The 20,672-nt window shown below is 39.6% G+C and overlaps 2 protein-coding genes across 2 annotated transcripts in view; one reads left to right on the top strand and one right to left on the bottom strand.

Moving 5' to 3' along the window:
* Window positions 1–305: 305 nt before the first annotated feature.
* lsm1 (LSM1, U6 small nuclear RNA associated) lies at window positions 306–2,130 on the bottom strand. Its single transcript, XM_079827918.1, has 4 exons — window positions 1,998–2,130; window positions 1,561–1,629; window positions 1,083–1,198; window positions 306–885 (listed from the first exon to the last, which is right to left on the bottom strand). Exons 1-4 carry the CDS (start codon window positions 2,041–2,043, stop codon window positions 715–717), a joined length of 402 nt encoding a protein of 133 aa, XP_079684044.1. The 5' UTR covers window positions 2,044–2,130; the 3' UTR covers window positions 306–714.
* A 578-nt stretch (window positions 2,131–2,708) lies between these two features.
* Window positions 2,709–20,672, top strand: part of bag4 (BCL2 associated athanogene 4) — a 28,412-nt gene continuing 10,448 nt past the window's right edge. Inside the window, exon 1 of the mRNA XM_079827917.1 lies at window positions 2,709–3,080. Coding sequence (XP_079684043.1) covers window positions 2,943–3,080 — 138 coding nt within the window. The 5' untranslated portion in view covers window positions 2,709–2,942. The remainder of the gene's footprint in view (window positions 3,081–20,672) is intronic.

Raw genomic sequence — 20,672 nt, 5'->3', positions numbered from 1 at the left:
CAAGGACATGTTTCACATGAAAAGCCAGGCTCTGTATGTGGAGATTTTAAAATTAATTATAAAAATAAATGTAAATAATTATATTATTTACATATAAAATATAGTTGTTTTTTAATATAGTTCTAATCTATGTTCTAATCTAGTGTAAATACACCCTGATGTTTTAAAACACCAGCCCTCTGTGTTGATTGGCTACTAAGAACATTTCTGGAGATTGTTAAATTAAAAAAAAAAACATAATACATCAAAATTATATTTGGTTTCTAAGAATCAAGTAGAGTGTCAATTAATTAAAAGTCTGTCATCAGTATAAAACAGGTTTAATAGAACAAAAATATTTTCAGTGTTGTTTCATGCGTTTTACATTATACAGTACACCAACTTAACCATAGCGTCATATCCATAACATAGTGAACACTGAAATAAACTTTTCTTGTATACCATTTACAGTTGTTTAATTTTAAACTAAAAGCCAACAGGCCAAGTGCTTCAGTTTGGTCCATCCTTCATTTCGCTATGGCATCTGCCATAAAAAAAACAAAGATGGTGGGCAATTCTCAAAACGTGCCTTTACAGCAACTGGTGAAACAAAATCTTGAAGTCATAATCTTGCGAGACTTGAATGATTTCAAAGTCAAGATAGACTGTTGTCTCATACCAAACAAAACCATCCAATAAAACAGAAATAAAATCATCCAAAAAGAACTAAATGTTTCAGAAATCATCTAACGTGTCAGCTTTAGGGATCGATAACCCTCTCTCTTTCACTGCCTGTAGCTTCAGTCTCTCTGACTCCTGCTTGGCTTGCTGTTCCGTCCGCTGTTCCTCCAGAATTTCCTCAATGGAAACTCTCTGGAGGATTTGATCACATTCTTTATCCAGATCCTGGAAGGGAAAAATAGTATAATATTAAACTTTTTAGAAAATCCAAAAAAAAAAAAAAAAAAAGTGAGTAGTGGCAAGATTTCTGATTTGTTACCCTAATGAAATGTTGTATCATCATATGCCACATGCCTAGCAAATATTACACAAAGTCATAAAATCGTTCCAAGGGTAGCAAGACGATAAACACATGTACTTACTACTTCTCCAAGCAAGACAACATTTTCTCCTCTGACGACAAATATTCCACGAGGTATGTCACCAAATTTTTTACCTACATGGATTCGCTCAACTGTTTGATGCAAAACTAAATTGGCTGTGAAAGAAACAAAATAATCATGCAACAGGTTCACTGTTCAAATATAAGGGTACATTTTACAATGAAAATAACCACTGTCAACTGTTCTTTTCATGTTACTACGGATCTGAAAAACATAATTCAACCAAAACATTATATTCAGTCACCCTCATGGCATTCCAAACCTGCGTGACTTTCTTTTGTGGAACACAAAATATATTTTGAAAAACATGGGGGACCAAATAGCATTACCAGAATAAAGAGACATCTACATTTTCAGTGTGTTCATTAAATTGAATACAGGTGTGTAAACAGCAGAATATCTTGGAATAATAATAAAAATGGTTACTTGCAAAATAATGTCAGGCCATTATACATACCAAACTGATCTATGCTTCTAAGGATCCCAATCAATGTTCTTCCATCGCGAAGGAGGACAAGGTGTTTTTCTAAAAAGAGGGGAAATTAAAGCATTTTCAGTCACATGAATACGGTTTTTACTTTGAGATTTCTGTCATGATTGTATTTTATATTATTATCACACGAACACCTGTATTATTGAGGCAATTATTATTCACGCGAACTCTGGCTTAGCTATTTGATTCACCAGGCTAACGTTAGTTCAGCTTGCGGAACAATAGCAAAGAGGGCTAGATTTCTATTTTTAGCTTAAACATGTAACACCAACGTGACTTTTATAAATGATAAAAGAGCCTAACCGAACATCATTACACAACGCCAACTGTGTGAGAGTGTGTCCCTCTCTCCCCGGGGTGAATTTACTCCAATATATTTAATTATTTTGCAATTAACTTACTATCAATGTCCTCGATGAGGCTCGCAGTCCCTGGCATGTAATTCATTTTGCTAACATTTGGGAGTTTTTAAACGTAAAGTATCAAGCCATGGACCATTTCAAATGTGTATCCTTATTCCACAGGATGTAACACAGAAAGTGCTTCCGGTTCAATTTAACCCTTTAAACCCAGGTTCCTTACTGCTTGTTCCAAAGGTCCCAAGCTAGCTTTAAAATATTTGTTTACCTATAATGACGGCCAAAGGGGGATAAAGTTATTCACTCTGTCACTCTGTGATTTTAGTTTGATTCACTGATAATCAGTGGTTAGATTAAAACATCTATATCCGATTTATGAACAAATCTTTCGTTAAAAGTAGAATCTTTTCAATGAACTGGTTCACAAAACAGCCTGAATTGGACTTTCATCCAAGAGGTGTAAGTTAAATGGATTTAACTAAAACGTTTATTTAGATTCTAAATTATGTTTTCATGAGTTCAACCAAGTTCAACCGACTGAACCGCATGTGAAATTATAATAATACAACTCTTATTAAAATGTATTATTTTTAGTGCATGTTGACGTTATTACGTTGTGATGTAAAATAATCACTGAGACGGTCGTTTAACATATAGGAAAAAACGATTCGACTTCCTATTACTAGAAATGTTACCTTTGTCACATGGGTGTATCGTCACCACTGTGCTCGTCTCCTATTGGCTAGTTGAGTTGTCAGTCAAGGCGCGTCTGCTCGCGAGTTGAACTGAATGACAGCGCCGTGCTTCAGTGTATGTACCAAACAAAATGGGAAATATATCCAGTTGAGGTACTCTAGTTGCTGCATACTGTGAAACGTGGTGGCAGATAATTAAAGACCAGTTTTGAGAAGATCCGTTTCGGTCTAAATCTAGCTGTGGTTGAGAGAAGTGAACTTAAGACAAAAAGAGTTCGTGGTTTAGTCACGAATGGCTTTCGATTCAGTTGGCAGCGACAGAGTCGGAGGTGAGGCTGCGTGGATCATGCATCAGCAGATGCAGTCTGATCCCAAGTCATCCTGGCCTTCCAGCTACAACTCGGAGAACAATAACTGGAACAACAGCATGGTGAGTCTTTTGTCGTCTGATACTGGTAGGGGTCGCTAGGAGAAATAGCATAGAAGCCGTTAACAGCATTTCCAACGATTTCTATCGCTCACACGGCAAAGCAACGAGCTGGACTCAACAGTATGGCCCGCAGGGTTTGTTAGTAAATCAGGCAAAACCACATGCTTTCTGTCTTGCATGGACACTGGACAGTATTGTTTACCAGCGCAAATGAGTATGACTGCTATAGAAACGCTCATTTGACGTGAAACTGTTGCAACGCGTTACACATGGATTTATTCACAGCTATTGTGGTCCCACCTTCAGTAATCTGGGTTAGTGGGTTTAAATACTAAATATTCAAGGCGGTGTGGATAAACTGGACTGTGTTCTCATTAACTCTTGTTTATTCCCTTGATAACTTCTACTTGAGCCTGAGCATGAACCTTTACCACTCACTGAATCTGAGTACAGACAAAATGTGTTTCTATATAACTCACTCGGTATGGATCATCCTCATCAGATAATAAAACGACGTGTCAAATACACTATATTGCCAAAAGTTTTGGGACGCCTCCCTTTACATGTACATGAACTTTAATGACATCCTATTCTTAATTCTTAGGGTTTAATCAACTCAACTCAATTTATTTATAAAGCATTTTCAAAGCCATTAGAATGGACCAAAGTGCTGTCCATAAATAGTAAAAAAAAAAAAATTCATACAAACATGGACAACAAAACGAAACATAACACCAAGAAAATAATGCAACCAATCACTCACAGTTCCCAGACCCAATCAAACGCCTTAAGCTAGATAAAATAAGAGAGTCTTCAAGTCCTTTTTTAAAAATGTCAATGCTTGACGAGGATTTAATATGTAATGGCAACACATTCAGAGTGCAGGAGCCGCGACAGAAAAGGCACAATCTCTACTACGCCTCAAACGAGACAGTGGGACGGTTAGGAGCATGCTCTGAGAGGAACACAGGTGAGGTTGAGATTGGTAAGAGATCAGAATATACTTTATATACTCAGGAGACAGATCATGCAGTGCTTTGTAGACAAAATTTACACCTTGTATTGTATTCTATATTTTACAGGTAACCAGTGAAGAGATATCAATACAGGTGTTGTATGATCCCATTTTCTGGTATTTGTTTAAGGATTAGTTCACTTTTAAATAAACTTTTGCTGATAATTTACTCACCCCCATGTCATCCAAGATGTCCATGTCTTTCTTTCTGCAGTCGAAAAGAAATTAAGGTTTTTGATGAAAACATTCCAGGATTTTTTTCCATATAATGGACTTCAATGGGCTCCAAATGGTTCAAGGTCCAAATGACAAACGTGATCATCTCTGAGCTCAGCCATAACTTCCACTAATGGAGGTCAAAATATGAGCGTGGTCATATATATATAGATCGTAGATGCCTCATTCTACTGATTGGTGCAAGCGCTAATGAGGCATCTACGTATACATCTATGACCATGCTCTTATTTTGACCTCACTTAGCGGAAGTTATGGCGGAGCTCAGAGATGATCACGTTCGTCTGATAAGAGGTAAAATAATAGCATAAATACTGCTCGGTTTCTCGCAGAATCTGATCGTTTCGCTAGATAAGACCCTTATTAATCGTCTGGTATCGTTTGGTATTGTTTAAAGCCCTTTGAAGCTATACTGAAACTGTCATTTGGACCTTGAACCGTTTGGAGCCCATTTAAGTCCATTATATGGAGAAAAATCCTGGAATGTTTTCATCAAAAACCTTAATTTCTTTTCGACTGCAGAAAGAAAGACATGGACATCTTGGATGACATGGGGGTGAGTAAATTATCAGCAAAAGTTTATTTAAAAGTGAACTATCCTTTAAGAATCTCGCTGCAGCATTTTGGACATACTGAAGATGAGTAACCGGAGATTCACTTATGCCTTGATATAGAGCATTAAAACAATCCAACAGTGTGGAAACAAATGCATGCAGAACAGTCTCCCAAATCCTTATTTGAAAGGATAGGTTTCATTTTCGACAATTTTCTTAACTTGACGATCAAACCTGATTTCAGAATCTAAAATTACTCCAAGGTTCTTCACATGACCATGACTATTGTTGGATAATAGTCCATAATTTTCAACCAAGCCATTCCCAAGATGTTTTTCCCAAACATTATAAACTCAGTCTAAAGGCCCTTTCACACATTAATTAGCGCGATGGTTTTATTTTTTGATCAGCTGTTTGTGTAATGAGTGCTTCCACACTGAACGCGAATGTGCTGTGGCGAAAAAACATTGTTTATTTTTTTCGTTTCGATGTCGATTTGTTTTTTGTTTTGTTTTTTAACACTCGCAGCGACAGAAAAGGCTTAAACCAATCACATACAAGGAAACAAAGGTCATGAAATGTCCAGTTGATGTCATTAGCTATTCAATCAACATTAACCTTTGCCAGGTATCGCATTTCTCATGAGGTTACAGCTGTAGTTGTGTTTACAGCTGTACAGCTGCAGCTGTGTTTGCCCACTGTTGGCTATAGACAACGATATCATAACCTTTTTTTTAGATTAGATTAGATTCAACTTTATTGTCATTACACAAGTACAAGTACAAGGCAACGAAATGCAGTTTAGGTCTAACCAGAAGTGCAATAGCAGCAAGTGCAAGATATACAACGTTTGCATAAGTGCAGGACATGGATATGTACTGAATATATATAAATATATCTATAAATATAAATATATCTATATTTTGAGTTAAAGGTCCCATGGCATGGCATTTTTCTATTATTTTATAATGTTTCCTGAGGTGTACTTATATTGTTAGTATGATTTTTACATCATAAAATGTCATAATTTAGAAATAAAAGGCATTTTTTCTATACTGCTGTTTGCCCTGTGGCTGACTGCCCTGTTTCAAGAGGCGTGTCTGCGGTGAGACTTCAGTAAAAACGCCCACTGTTGTGATTGGCTGACATCTTTGCATTTGAAATAAGCGGAGGGGGCGTGGTTTAACGAGGTCTACGAGGCACGAGCAGGCACGAGCTGCTGCCAGAGAGACGGATGGTCCGGAGTTCACTTCACATCAGTTCTGTCAGTCTCAGATCAGTGAACTGTTGTAGTTACCGCATATACTTCAGGTTATTAGTCTATTTCTAGTCGGAGGGACTGACACTCATGTCAGAAAGTTAGTAACTTTAGTAAATTATGGATCAGCGCTGACTGGAGACGCGAACCGTTTAGAACGATTCAGTCCGATTTGGTGAACTGATTCGGTTCACTAAAAAGAACCGGTTCAAAAGAAAGATCGTTCGCGAACCGGACATCACTAATGTACCAGAGACTGAGCTCAGCTATTGTTAACAAAGTTATTTATAGTAACTACTGAGTTATGAGAGCGCTGTCAGTCAGCGCGAGTTTATTGTGTTTGTATCTGAGAGTTCTGAATAAACACGAGTCCCAGTCACACGAGTCCGTCTTCATCATTATTACCAACTTTGTAACACATGCAAAGTACCATTACAGCTGTCGAGATGAACGAGTTACTAGTAAGTGTTGATAATAGCATTATTTTTTAGATATGTTCCTATCATATGAAAAGCGTCAGTGACGCCCATTGAGTACGCAGCGCAAACAAAGACACAACAGCAGTAATCGAATGTAATCCAGTTTATTGTGGGGATAGCTGGCTAGCCCGGATATGCTCACGCTTACCCCCCTTCTGCTTAATCTCGAGCCACGTAAGGCGCCTCCGCTGTGGGCCAGATGCAGTACTGGGGGTCGGTGATGTTGAAGGCAGAGTCAGTGCAGCCCGAGCTTCGGCGTGTGTGAGGTTTATCTCTAAAGATGTTACTCTGCCGATGTTGAGCAGAAACTCATGAATGTATGCACATTTTAGAACAGATAGACGCGATGAGGACGTACAAAAACAGTGACTCACAAGACCGAAAACACCGTTCTGTCGGGAGAGAGAGAAGCCGCTGCGTGTGCACGAATAATACATAATTAGCTACACATCAGAAATCACTGATCACAGATCAGAAGGAACTGAAAAAAGACTTCTGTTTTCATTTGTACATCCAAACACTGAGAAACTGCCAGCATTCACTCGTTCACAAGCCATGATCTCTCGAGCATTTGCTTGGGCGTGCCAGATTCTCTGGGCGGAGGAAAGTGAGGTAACCGTTCCTGTGTGGACGTCAAAACAGGAGACTTCAGGATTGGCTAGTCTGGCCTGTCATTTTCTCAAAGGCAGAGAAAGACAGCCAGAACTCGGTTTTACACCGATCAACATTTCTATCCACTTGGGGACAATATTCAGGCTAGGGGAACTCATATTAATGTTGAAAAACCTCATAAAATGAAAATTTCATGCCATGGGACCTTTAAAACTCGTAGAATTTTTTATAATCTAATTGTGTCCGCGACTATAGAAAGAGAATGTGTTTCCGTCAGTACGACTGTGGCACTTAAATGTTTACATTGTGACTCAACTGGAAACAGATGGAAACACAGCTGCTTCGGATCGATTGGTTCCTGAAGTGTGTGGTTTATCTCGTCAGATCCGCTGCTACTGTCTCTGGAGGAGCTCCTCAAATTGTCCCACGGACATTTCAAAGTAAGTGCGGAACCGGCCATCATAAAGTTTTAGCTCCTGTAAATTAGCATACTCCCCTTCAGATTCTGTTCTTTAAGACTGGGGGCACCCAAAACCTTCTTTTCGGTCTTTTAAATAAAATGAAAAGCTCGTCTTCACTGGATGAGGAAGTGTCTGTGTTTTCTCAGCTGTCGCCGCAAATGTATTGGAATGTTGGAGCTCTGAAACGTCACAGACGTCGCAAACTCCGTTGCGGCTGATGTGAATGGTTTTGACGCGAACTATTCGCACACCAAATATTAGTTTTTCTGCTTCGCTTTTTTGTTACGTGTACGGTGTGAAAGGGCCTTTATCCTCATTGTTATGGAGTAATATGGAGTTGGCCCACCCTTTGCAGCTATAACAGCTTAAACTCTTATGGGAAGGCTTTCCACCAGGTTTAGGAGTGTGGTCAAAAATTCCCATAAACATTCTTCTAGAAGCGGCGGGGCCCATTCTTTCACAAATGTGGTGCATGATATTATACACCTTTGGCCATGGAAGTGATTGGAACACCTGAATTCAATGATTTGGAGGGGTGTCCCAATACTTTTGACAATATGCATTATAAATATTGACCATTATTGCATTTACTTCGAATGAATGAATTTAGACTACATGGTGGTTTTAAAATGTTTTAAAAAATATTTTCCCTCTCACGTGCAAAGTACCATTACTTTCCATGTAGTGTGAGTAAAGTAAAAAAGTACCTGCCTTTAGTAAGTGTAAAAGAGTAGCTTAATTAAAGGTTCCATGGCATGGATTTTTCTATACTGATGTTTGCCCTCTGGCTGAATGCCCTGTTTCAAGAGGCGTGTCTGCTGTGAGACTTCAGTAAAAACGCCCACTGTTGTGATTGGCTGACATCTTTGCATTTGAAATGAGCGGAAGGGGCGTGGTTTAACGAGGTCTACGAGGCACAAGGCTGTGCCAGAGAGACGGACAGTGTTGGGCACGTTACTTTAAAAAAGTAGTTAGTTATATTTACTAGTTACTTCTTACAAATAGTAACTGAATTAGTAACTGAGTTACATCATTATAAAAGTAACTAATTACCAGGGAAAGTAATTACTGCGTTACTTTTTTTTTTTTTTTTTCCCAAATGTTCAATTATGTCAAATACTTGGATGCCCCCAATATTAGATATGTTAAATGAATGAATTGGACACTAAATAGAATAAATTATTATTATAAAACATTGTACATTAATGTACACTATTGTAATGTTGCTGTGGGACAATGTGAGAGACACCTATCAAATTCAATGCATTATTGTAAATATTATCAGTAGGCCTACTATAGTGTAAATATTATCAGTACTATACTTTCCTTTGGTAGTGGAGCTCACGTTATCACCTGGGTGTTTAGCCACTAGTTTTGTGGCATATGATGATGTGAGGCGCTTCAGAATCACTTGCCACCGGCGTGGAGAGACTCTTTCTTCCTGGGCATAAGTTGCACGTTAGCTACATAAATATTCTTACCTTTCACCTGAAAAGTAGCGCTTATACTTCCAGTTTGCGAAAGCTACCTTTGAAGTCGTTGGACCATCGCTGTGTGTGTGTGTGTGTGTGTGTGTGTGTGTGTGTGTGTGTGTGTGTGTGTGTGTGTGTGTGTGTGTGTGTGTGTGTGTGTGTGTGTGTGTGTGTGTGTGTGTGTGTGTGTGTGTGTGTGTGTGTGTGTGTGTGTGTGTGTGTGTGTGTGTGTGTGTGTGTGTGTGTGTGTGTGTGTGTGTGTGTGTGTGTGTGTGTGTGTGTGTGTGTGTGTGTGTGTGTGTGTGTGTGTGTGTGTGTGTGTGTGTGTGTGTGTGTGTGTGTGTGTGTGTGTGTGTGTGTGTGTGTGTGTGTGTGTGTGTGTGTGTGTGTGTGTGTGTGTGTGTGTGTGTGTGTGTGTGTGTGTGTGTGTGTGTGTGTGAACCATAGACCGTGAAAAAAAATAGGTGTGAACTCAACCTATCAACCTTATCTCCCACCCACCAATCATCATCAGTGATGTGTACCACCGCACCCACCCCCAACACGCATGGCTGGTGCGTGCTTCAGTGAGCTCAAATATAGTAACGCGACTAACACCGCATTTTTTTTCCTCAGTAACGGCGTTGTAACGGGAGAAACAGTAATTCGTTTGATTACTCGTTACTGAAAAAAATAATTCCGTTAGTAACGCCGTTTATCTGTAACGCCGTTATTCCCATCACTGGAGACGGATGTCACTTCTCATCAGTTCTCTCAGCAGTTCAGTGAACTGTTGTAGTTACTAGCATATACTTCAGGTTATTAATTTATTTCTAGTCAGAGGGACTGTCACTCATGTCAGAAAGTTAGTAACTTTAGTAAATGATGGATCAGCGCTGACTCGAGACGCGAACCGTTTAGAACGATTCAGTCCGATTTGGTGAACTGGTTTGACCGGTTCACTAAAAAGAACCAGTTCAAAAAAACGATTCGTTCGCAAACCGGACATCAATGGACCAGAGACGGAGAGATTGCTAACAAAGTGATATTGTACTGATATGAGTTGTGAGCGCTGTCAGCGCAAGTTTTATTTTTTTTGTATCTGAGAGCCCCAGTCACGCCGAGCCCGTCTTCCTCCTTATTACCAACTGTAACACATGTAATGTACCATTACAGGAGATGAATGCGTTACGAGTAAGTGTTGATTATAGCATTATTTTTAGATATTTTCCTATCATATGAAAAGCGTCAGTGTCGCGCATTGAGTACACAGCGCAAACAAAGACACAACAGCAGTAATCGAATGTAATCCAGTTTATTGTGGGGATAGCTGGCTAGCCTAGCCCGGAGACCCTCAAGCTTACCCCCCTTCTGCTTAATCTTGCGCTGCGTGTGGTGCCTCCGCTGTGGGCCAGATGCAGTACTGGGGGTTGGTGATGTTGAAGACCGACCGGCCAGTGCAGCCCGAGCTTCGGCGTGCGTGAAGTTTATCTCTAAAGATGTGGCTCTGTAGCCTAGAAATCTAGACGCACCCTAGCGGCAGAAAATTTATTTTGCCGCGAGTGTAGTCTAGCAACTCTCGGTAGGCCTGAGCGCTGGAACAGCAAAAGAACAGCACTGAAGTCATTCTTAAGAAAAGAAGATATGTTTGAAGTAGGGCTGAAACGATTCATCGAGTTACTCAATTAACTCGATTACAAAAATTCCTCGTGGCAAAAAGTCTGCCTCGTTAAATTCCTATGCTCCGCACTATACTCGCAGGGATCTGATTCACACGGACCGCTGTTCAATGTTCAGGAAGCACACCATAGCGCGTGATACATTTTGAATTTGGTTGGCACGATGGCGGAGAGTAAAGATGTTCATAAACGGCAGAGAATGTCTAAAGTTTGGGATCATTACATTCTTAAAAAAGAAGAGAACAGGTGCAATGTGTCTACTGCAAAGTAGACCTGGCATTCCACAGCAGTACGACTTCAATAACGTAGCCTAAGCCTATACATTGATGTTCGCTGATTTTGATCCCATACTGTATTTGTAGCGATGTCGTGATGCGGTTTGACTAGATATGATGTTTAGCTTTGATGTTTTTAAGTAGTAAACGTATACACCCCAAAAAAATTTTATCCAATTAATCTATTAATCGATCGATTAAGTGCTAGATTAATCGATTACAAAAAGAATCAATAGCTGCAGCCCTAGTTCGCAGTTTTGCCTACCGGATACGGCGAAAGTCTATCAACTAACGTTAGCTCGGCTTTACCTTCTTCTTCGCTCTGGTTGGTTGTGGCGCTCATGGTGCTATCCAATTGCGTTCAGAGGGAATTTGAAAGACAACCGTTTATCCCGCCCCTCGGATTGAGCCCTGTCAATGGTGAGTTTCCAGACCCAACATCTTGATGTGGGTCTGGCTTGTCAGGCTAGTGGCTCTGCCGATGTTGAGGAGAAACTCACGAGAAACTCAAAAAAGACTTCTGTTTTCATTTGTACATCCAAACACTGAGAAACTGCCAGCATTCACTAGTTCACAAGCCATGATCTCTCGAGGACAAACAAATATGGCGCTCGCATGGGCGTGCCAAATTCTCTGTGCGGAGGAAAGTGAGGTAACCGTTCCTGTTATGACGTCATAACAGGAAAATTCAAGATCAGCTCGTCTGAGCTGTCATTTTCTCAAAGGCAGAGAAAGACAGTCAGAACTCGGTTTACACCGATCAAAATTTCTAGCCACTTGGGGACAATATTCAGGCTAGGGAAACTCATATTAATGTTGAAAAACCTCATAAAATGAAAATTTCATGCCATGGGACCTTTTAAAAGTACTGATGAGTACGCATTCTACCGCCTTATAATAAACACTGTACACTGCAATTTAAAAATGTAGAAAACAGATAGTACATACTAGGGATGGGCATTTTTCCTAAATATTGTATTCGAATATTTGGGCCCATATAAAATGAATATTCGAATATTTGTTTATTTAAATGACGTTATTTTGAGAAAATGAGAAAGATGAAAACGTTTTTGTCACCATTTCTGAACAAACTTATGATTAGGTACTATACACAACAAGTTCACCTTATATCTTGAGGGTTTCATTCAGTTCAAAACATTAAACAATATATGTAAACAAAAAATATAGGCCTAAAGAGAAAAAGCAATATAAGGTCAAGCAGCACAAGCGGACAAAAACACTAATAAAGCAGAGCGCACAGTTATCGTGCGTAACGTACATATACACAGCAAAGCAATATAGTAAAATTCAAATAATATTTTTATTTTTCGAATATTAATTACAGATCGAATATCCAACTATTCGTGCACATACTGTAATTAACATTAGAATTATCTAAATCCTCCAACTGTTTAAATTTTGACTTAGAACTTTTTAAAATACATCATTTATCATTGATAAAATGTACTGTATCTATTTCCAAAGCAATACGGAAATACTATTACAGAGATGAAAAGATAAAGTTATGTTCAGGCGACCCATCACCATTTTGAAAGATTATATATGAAAAGATTAGATTTTAAATCAGTTGTAAGGCCTTAATGAACACTGAGCGAGCTATTGTTGCTCATAAAATATAAATGTTCAGAACAGTGCAAAGAATACAAAAAACATATAAAAACTCCCATGTGAGAGCGCAGCATCACACAGATGGGTTAAAAAAGAGAGAGGCAATTTCTCTCCAGAACAGTGCCAGCTTTAGAGTTTTGTGATAAAGAAATGAAAATTTCTTTAAAAATCACTTATGTTATCAAACAGTTAACCTTGCCTAATGCACTCAAATAGGCAAAGACAGTGAGCTAACACTAATTATATTGTAATTCCATATAGTATACAATGCTAACATTACATAAGCAGCAGCCCAATAATATCAGTGATGACTAGGGGTTAGCTGGGAGTCAGGGTAACCCTAAAATCCACAAAAGTAATGCTGAGAATGCATGTCATTATTCAACTTAAATGCAAATTAATCTACATAATTAATTTTATTATTTTATAACTTGAAAAATGTTGTTGCACAAGTATACACTCGATAAATGAAGGCTGACTGTTTGAAATTCATCAAAGAAACAAACAAAAAATGTATATAAACAAGCTGTAGTTGTATCACATCACATCACTCGCTGACAGAGATGCAGTATAATGCCACAGGTCATCAATAATGTGTATACTGAATTTGGTCCTCCAATTTCAGTACATTAAGCCATGGCAAGCTTTTTTTTTCCACATTATGGGTTCAGAATGTTTCCAACACACTTTTTCACAGCACACATCGCACACACATCACATGCTTGCTCATCATGTTACAACTACAAAAGGTATGGAAAGATAAAAATGTGCACTATAAATATGAACCTATGTAGATTTGTAACAAATTTGCATAATACCAACCTGGTCTTCATTGGATGCCCGCAAACAACGTCTACTTCGTAATGCCTGGTTCAAACTTCAAAGATATTAGTCCCATTTTGGGATGATCTGTTTGACACACTTTTTCACAGCACACATCGCATGCTTGCTCATACTAAACTCATCAAGAATTGAGCTGCCGACTGTGGCAGGACGTGTGCTACGGAGAGAAGCCGTCTACTCTCTATATGTTCAAGTTAATAAATGAGAGTGGGAATTCCCTGCATTATGAAGTTCATGTAAGTGTTATTAACATTGTACGCAATACCTGCAAACTTGCACCAAATTTCAGGCCCTGAAGATATACAGAATTTACCATAACATGTTTCTTCAAATTAGAGGAAGAATTAAAGGCTGATATCTCAATTGAATTGATGCTTGAAAGATGTGCTTCCATGATTAACAGCAGTTAGCACCACCTACTGGGCTGTGGCTAAATATTTGTGTGTGATTTAATTTAACGGGAATCACGAATCAATACTTTGTAATGCCTGGTTCAAACTATAAGATATTAGTCCCATTTTGGGATGATCTGTTTGACGTTGGGTGTTTTGGTGATTCAAAAACGATAATGGGCTTCGGGACGCAAGAATCGGTTTATCTCGTTTAGTGTCATAGTGGACGACAACCAACGTTGTGTCTGCAACGCTTCATGATGTCACGACAGAAAGACTAGCATGTTTAATTTTTTTTCCGGTCCTTCACGATGGGTTCCATCACATCTGTGAAGTTGACCAATAGTAGCACAGAAACTCTGAAAACTCCGTACACCGCTTTCAAACATGGTAAAACGAAAGCGAGGCGATGATATTGGTGCTGCTAGGTGGAATTATGCAATGGAGGAAAGGTTTGTGGAGCTAGGGCAACAATACTCCTGCCTTTATAATGTTTCCTCGAGTTAGGAGTGGGTGATCTGAGGATATTATATTGTGATCTATCTTGAAGTGAATTGTAGCGATCATGATCTTTTATGTTAGCCTGGCTCCGCCCTCCTACGTACTTCCGCTCAATTTTCATTTTCCTTCAGTACTACGTCTGGGACTGGGGTGTATCCTTAGGTTTTCCCCCGAACAATTTTTTACCGGTCCAATCAGCGAACAGAGGGAGTGGCTGAGAGCGATGACGTTGATGTTGTGCGCTAGTTTGAGTTGTAGTTCAGTAATGGCGGCGGTGAAAGATGCGAGTGTGTGGCAGCGCTGACGAATGTCCAGAAGTTAAAAGTGTGGCGAGGTGGACGAGCGAGCGACACCGGTGTGCGTGATTGAGACACACCGATCTCGAGTCCTCTCATGAGGGAGCACGGAGGCATATAAGGACGAGCGACACCGGTGAGAGAGGACCAGGCCTGGATTTTAAGTTGGGTTTTGTTATGTTTGTGCGCGGCAGTCGTCCGTGAGGGGCTGCCGCTTTTACTTTCATTTTGTGTTTATTATTTGATTAAAAGTTGTTAAACGTTCGCCGGTTCCCGCCTCCTTCTTCCCTGAACAAACGAACTCCCGTTACACGGAGCAAGAACAATCACTGCTGTACTGCTGATGTTGTGGTCCGGGAAAAGTCTTTTCCAGCTCGCTCCGTTAGTGGTGAAGGAGTTGCTGAAGCCGTCCGTCTCCCACCACCCGCGAGAAAAACCCAGGCTGAATTATCGACTTTTGACAAACACCAAGGTCGTGTGGTAATGTAATTGCTGTCCGAATCCACATCTCTGAGTTTTCAAGAATATATCACTTCAAAACTCACTGTTTATATCCTTTATAGACCCTTTCAGAGCACTGTATTTCTTTAAATACTGGCAAGTGTTTACAAGAGCAAAATATTTCACCACCGCTCAAAAAATAAAAGAAGAAAAGCACGTAAACATTTGAATTGGGCTGTTATTCAAGGCAGCATTTATTCTTATCATACTAAGCATATGACATTTTATTGACAGCATACAATCATGTTATGATTGCACGAGATATGCACCACGAGAGCAGCGCGTTCAGATCACAAAACTCTCCTCTCCACCGTGAATAAATAACAATCCGAATGTACTAATGCACGAGGTTTTATCACTTACATTGAGGTGGTGTGCTCAGTTAATGTGAGAATCAAAGGCGAACGACGCGTGACATACGTCACGACCAAACGTTAGTGATTGGTTAGGCAGATCCAGAGTGACTCTTGGCAGATCCAATAGTTTTAAACTTCAACAGAGAACCCGCCTTCAAGGAAGTAAACGCTTGTCAATGGAGAGTGGCCAGACTCTATGTACAAATGAAATGTACAAGAGTCTGGTAAAACCAGGCTACTTTTATGTCCCCGTAATGAGCAATGACTGCCTACTAGACGGCTGTGCTCATGCGTCTCTATAATGTTTCTTTCATGCATGGTTTGAAAAACAATAAATACAATTTTAGTTTTGGTTTTGTTTTTGGCTTCCAACGATTATGAAAACTTGTTAGTCAAGATAAAATGATCATTGTGCCTCATGCCATTCCTTTCCTTTAAAGCGGTGTGCTTTCACTCCTCTTTAAAAGTACACAAAAGAAACTTAATCTCTAAATCAGTCAAATAATATAACATGACTAAAATGCAGTCTACTGCACGCGCCTAAAAGGTCAAATATACACAAAAATACATTGGTCTTGACGAGTATTTACATAAATACTGTCAGTTATGTCTTGAGTAAATAAACAGTTGGGAAAGAAATCGCATACATTTCATTATCCATGCATTCGGCCTTAAAACCTGATGCAAATACCTGCTGCTGTCTGTGTCATTAATGCTAAATAAAAGACAAAGAAAAAATCACTCACTGCTCTTGACTGAATAACTAGTAGTTTTAATAAGAATCAATATATATTTAATTCATACAGTTGAGACTGTGCAATGTTTTAACATTTAACTCAGGGTTTAATGACTATTTTGAAAACTGATTGTATAATGCAATACTGTGGCTTGTTCCAGTCTGGAATGGATATTCTCGATAGTACATCTTAAAATTGGGAAGATCGGGCATCATGATTGTTTGTTATACACCGATCAGGCATAAAATTATGGTGGACAAGTGAATAACACTGATTATCTCTTCATCACGGCACCTGTTAGTGGGTGGGCTATATTAGGCAGCAAGTGAACATCTTGTCCTTAAAGCTGATGTGTTAGAAGAAGGAAAATGGGCAAGCATAAGGATTTGAGCGAGTTTGACAAGGGCCAAATAGTGATGGTTAGACGATTGCGTCAGAGCATCTCCAAAATATGGGCGGCCAAGGCTCATTGATGCACGTGGGGAACGAAGGCTGGCCCGTGTGGTCCGATCAAACAGACGAGCTACTGTAGCTCAAATTGCTCAAGAAGTTAATGCCCATTCTGATAGAAAGGTGTCAGAATACACAGTGCGTTGCAGTTTGTTACATATGGGGCTGCATAGCCGCAGACCAGTCAGGGTGCCCATGCTGACCCCTGTCCACCGCCGAAAAGGGCAACAGTGGGCACTTGAGCATGGACCATGGAGCATTGGAAGAGGGTGGTCTGGTCTGATGAATCACGTTTTCTTGTACATCACATTTGAGGAGCACAACAAGAAGTTTGAGGTGTGGACTTGGCCTCCAAATTCCCCAGATCTTAATCCAGTCGAGCATCTGTGGGATGTGCTGAACAAACAAGTCTGATCCATGGAGGCCCCACATCGCAACTTACAGGACTTAAAGGATCTGCTGCTAACATCTTGGTGCCAGATACCACAGCACACCTTCAAAGGTCTTGTGGAGTCCATGCCTCGACAGGCCAGGGCTGTTTTGGCAGCAAAAGGGGAACCAACACAATATTAATGTTATGCCTGATAGGTGTAAGATTGTGATATGAAATTTTGGGAAGATCGCCCACTCGAGTGACTACCATGACAAAGTGAAAAAAACACAAACGATAACGGCGGTGCTTCAGCAACCCTGTAAGTACTGGAATTAGCTTTAAGCTAACACGCCGCTTCAGTAGTTTGTTTACTCTTGTTTTCAGAAGTCAGTCGCTACTTCCGCCTTCTTGATGACATCACACATTTCCTTAAAGACTGCAAGCAATGATTAGTCAGGAAGCAACGTGTAGTCGGACATGTTTTTTGTGCACGACACAACAAAAATTAAGGAGTCATAATCTCACAGTGACTATCGTAACAGACAAAAATATTGTGTAGTCTGAATCTGGCATAAGGCTGCGTTTAACTTTTAACTAACATTTTTAAACATGCATACACAAACTTCCCTTAGCACTTCCCCTCCGGGAAATCTCCGCTGCCATTTTAAAATCTGTTCAAATTCATCAAGTGGATGACTGCTTGATTTTGACCGAGGGAGAACTTCAGGCAGATCCAAAGACCACAATGCAACACGATTGTGATGTCACAACAGCAATTTGCAGTGCTCAAACACAATTTACTCACACACCTTATACTATTCAAACAATGAAGGGAAAAGTAGTTTACAGCTTTAATTTAGGTAGATTAAGCCATTTAGAAGAGTTACACTGAAAACAACATGGCTCCATATCTGATTCCAAGTGATCAAGGGCTTAGGACGTTCCATTTAAACCCATTGCAAGGATTTAAGTTATTCAAAAATACATCAAAAATGCAATTTGTTCCAAAATAACTTGAATACACTTCTTCTGTTTAGGGGAGTGCACAAATAGTCGAATGTACAAATATTCAATTTGTAAAATAAGTATTCGAAAAATAAAAATACTATTCATATTTTGCTACATGTTTGCTGGCTGCAAGTGCAGTGAATCCATGATAAATCCTAAGCACAGAAACTAAAACTCACAGTTATAACTAGGGCTGGACCAGGGTTGGTATTCGAATTTTCAATTTTAGGATTTTAATATTTGTTTTAGTTTTTTTCCGCACACCAGGCACCAGGCATCCTCCTCGAAACGGTTCTCATTCGCATTTGAATATGTTTATACTATACAAATTTCTTTCTTTTTTTTTTTTTTTTTTTTTACAATTATCTTATAGCTTATCCGTTTTTAATAGGATGGGCAGTTGAATAGGAACCCAACCTTGTTATACTTAATAAATATATTTACTGCTTCTTTGCCTAAGTGTTCACTGCAAGGCTGCATCTGAGTATTCTCTGTCTAGAGTGCACAACTGCATGAGCTTATATGGGAGATGTGCATGCCTGAGCTTGCATTTTGGGTTAAGCTGCGTTTGGTTTGACCTTGTGTAAAATAGAATAATAGAATCAAAATGTATTAGCCTTTTTACCCCGTTAGGGATGTGACGGTGTGAAAATTTTCTCACCGTCACATTACAGTGCAGCTGTGAATGAACAATTTGGGGGCGGGTTGCTTGAATGGTGGGTTTATTAGCCTATTATTCTTAATGAAAAACACGCCGAGAAGACAATACAATAACAAACTTCCTTAAATAGCGCTTTTACATTTCGCTTTGAAACCGCGATCATCTTGTCATTCAGCTCCTCACTCGTGATGAATGAAATATGACTCCTACTGCTGCTCCTGCGGCTCACGCTGCACGTTTAGCTTTTAATTGTAGTTAATCTGTTCTCTAACGGAACTAAATGATTTTTACTAATATAAAATATCAAAACGACAGTGGGGGCGGTGCCGTGGTGGGCAAGTGATGTAACCGGTGTTATGCCTGAACACCGGTAACACAGACTATTGCAGCAAGCCTGTTATTACCTGTTATTATCAATCTAAATTAATCTACTGTGAAATTTAGGAGCTTGTTACTGGGACATAACAGACCTGTGTGTTTTGTATCACTAGTGCAGTGTCCGTTCTCGGAGCATATAAGCCCTGCCCACATGAGATGTGCCGCTTCTCGAGATTCCTGCCTCTATTAGAGAGAAGAATATGTTCAGCCCCCTCCCTCCAAAGCTTCGAATATTCGGTGTTGATTACTACCGAAGCTTTGAAGCTCAAAAAATGGTATTCGGACCAGCCCTAGTTATAACAATGCATTGGGAGGCACTGTGGAGCATTTAAACGAGTTGATTGTATTTGTTGTCGTCTGCCTCTTGGCAGAGTGAAGTTTGGAATTACTTTGATCAAAATTATCTAACTAAATTATCTTACAAAAATGGAATTGTTTTTGATCAAATTAATCAACATGTCGTGTGCAAACATTGTCGGGTGAAACTTAAATATCACCACCACAATGAGAAATCACATGAAATCCAAACACAGTTGAAAGAGGAAAGACAGCTGTCCATCACTGCATTCACGACTACAGGTAAGTGCAGCTGTACCCCCGAGCGAGCCGAAAAGATAACTTCTCTGATAGCAAATTGATCTTGAGACTTCCTTTAAGTTGGGAGATGGGTTTAAGACCAGAAAACAAAGCGCTGTCACTTAGCACACCCGTCCTTATTATTATTATCAGACTGAGGAACCAACTTTCACCCGAGCAAGTGGATATTCTTGTTTCTTTTGGCCCGGTTTTAGCATAATATGACATCACAAAGATCACAATGACATAAGGTGTTGTGGTGATTCTTAAACGATAATGGACCTTAGATGCATGTTAACCTGAAGGAGACCTTCAAAACAAAATGAAGAACCTTTTAAAATAGCATAACGGTACTAATTTTACAAATATTTTGACATAAACCCTGAACACGCAATAAAGGGGGTGAGGCCATGTTGGGCTGCTTTAGAGAAGAGGAAGGGTTGTATTAGAGTGTTGTTGCCATGCCATCGAAACTCTGCCCGTCTGCCGTATTAGACGAGTTGTCTCTTAAGCAACTCGTAAGCAATTTCGTAAGTTTAGTTGTTGGATGTAAGAGTGAGCAAAACAGTCATGATGTACTCCCGGCATTAGAGCCGCTGAAGACGCAGTGGATTCATTTTGTTTTTGAAGAGAATGCGCCCCCACATACCTAAGTTCGTTTACGCTTGCATGCATTTTACACCAGACTGGTTTGTGAACGAAGGTCAATACAAAGGGACAATAGAAAACACAGATTTTGTTAAAGTTGTTATATAAGGATGGATCAGTACTGACTGTTCATGATCCAGCTTATAGAGCGATACTGGTCATGGCAGTAATGAAAGGGAGAATACGCAATACCCCAAAAAGCCATAAGGTCTGTATTTGTTTACT

This window comes from Gobio gobio, assembly GCF_949357685.1.
Source record: "Gobio gobio genome assembly, chromosome: 10".
Taxonomy (NCBI): Eukaryota; Metazoa; Chordata; class Actinopteri; order Cypriniformes; family Gobionidae; genus Gobio; species Gobio gobio.
The sequence above is the reverse complement of the archived record's forward strand: the minus strand, read 5'-3'. Positions and strand labels throughout refer to the sequence as shown.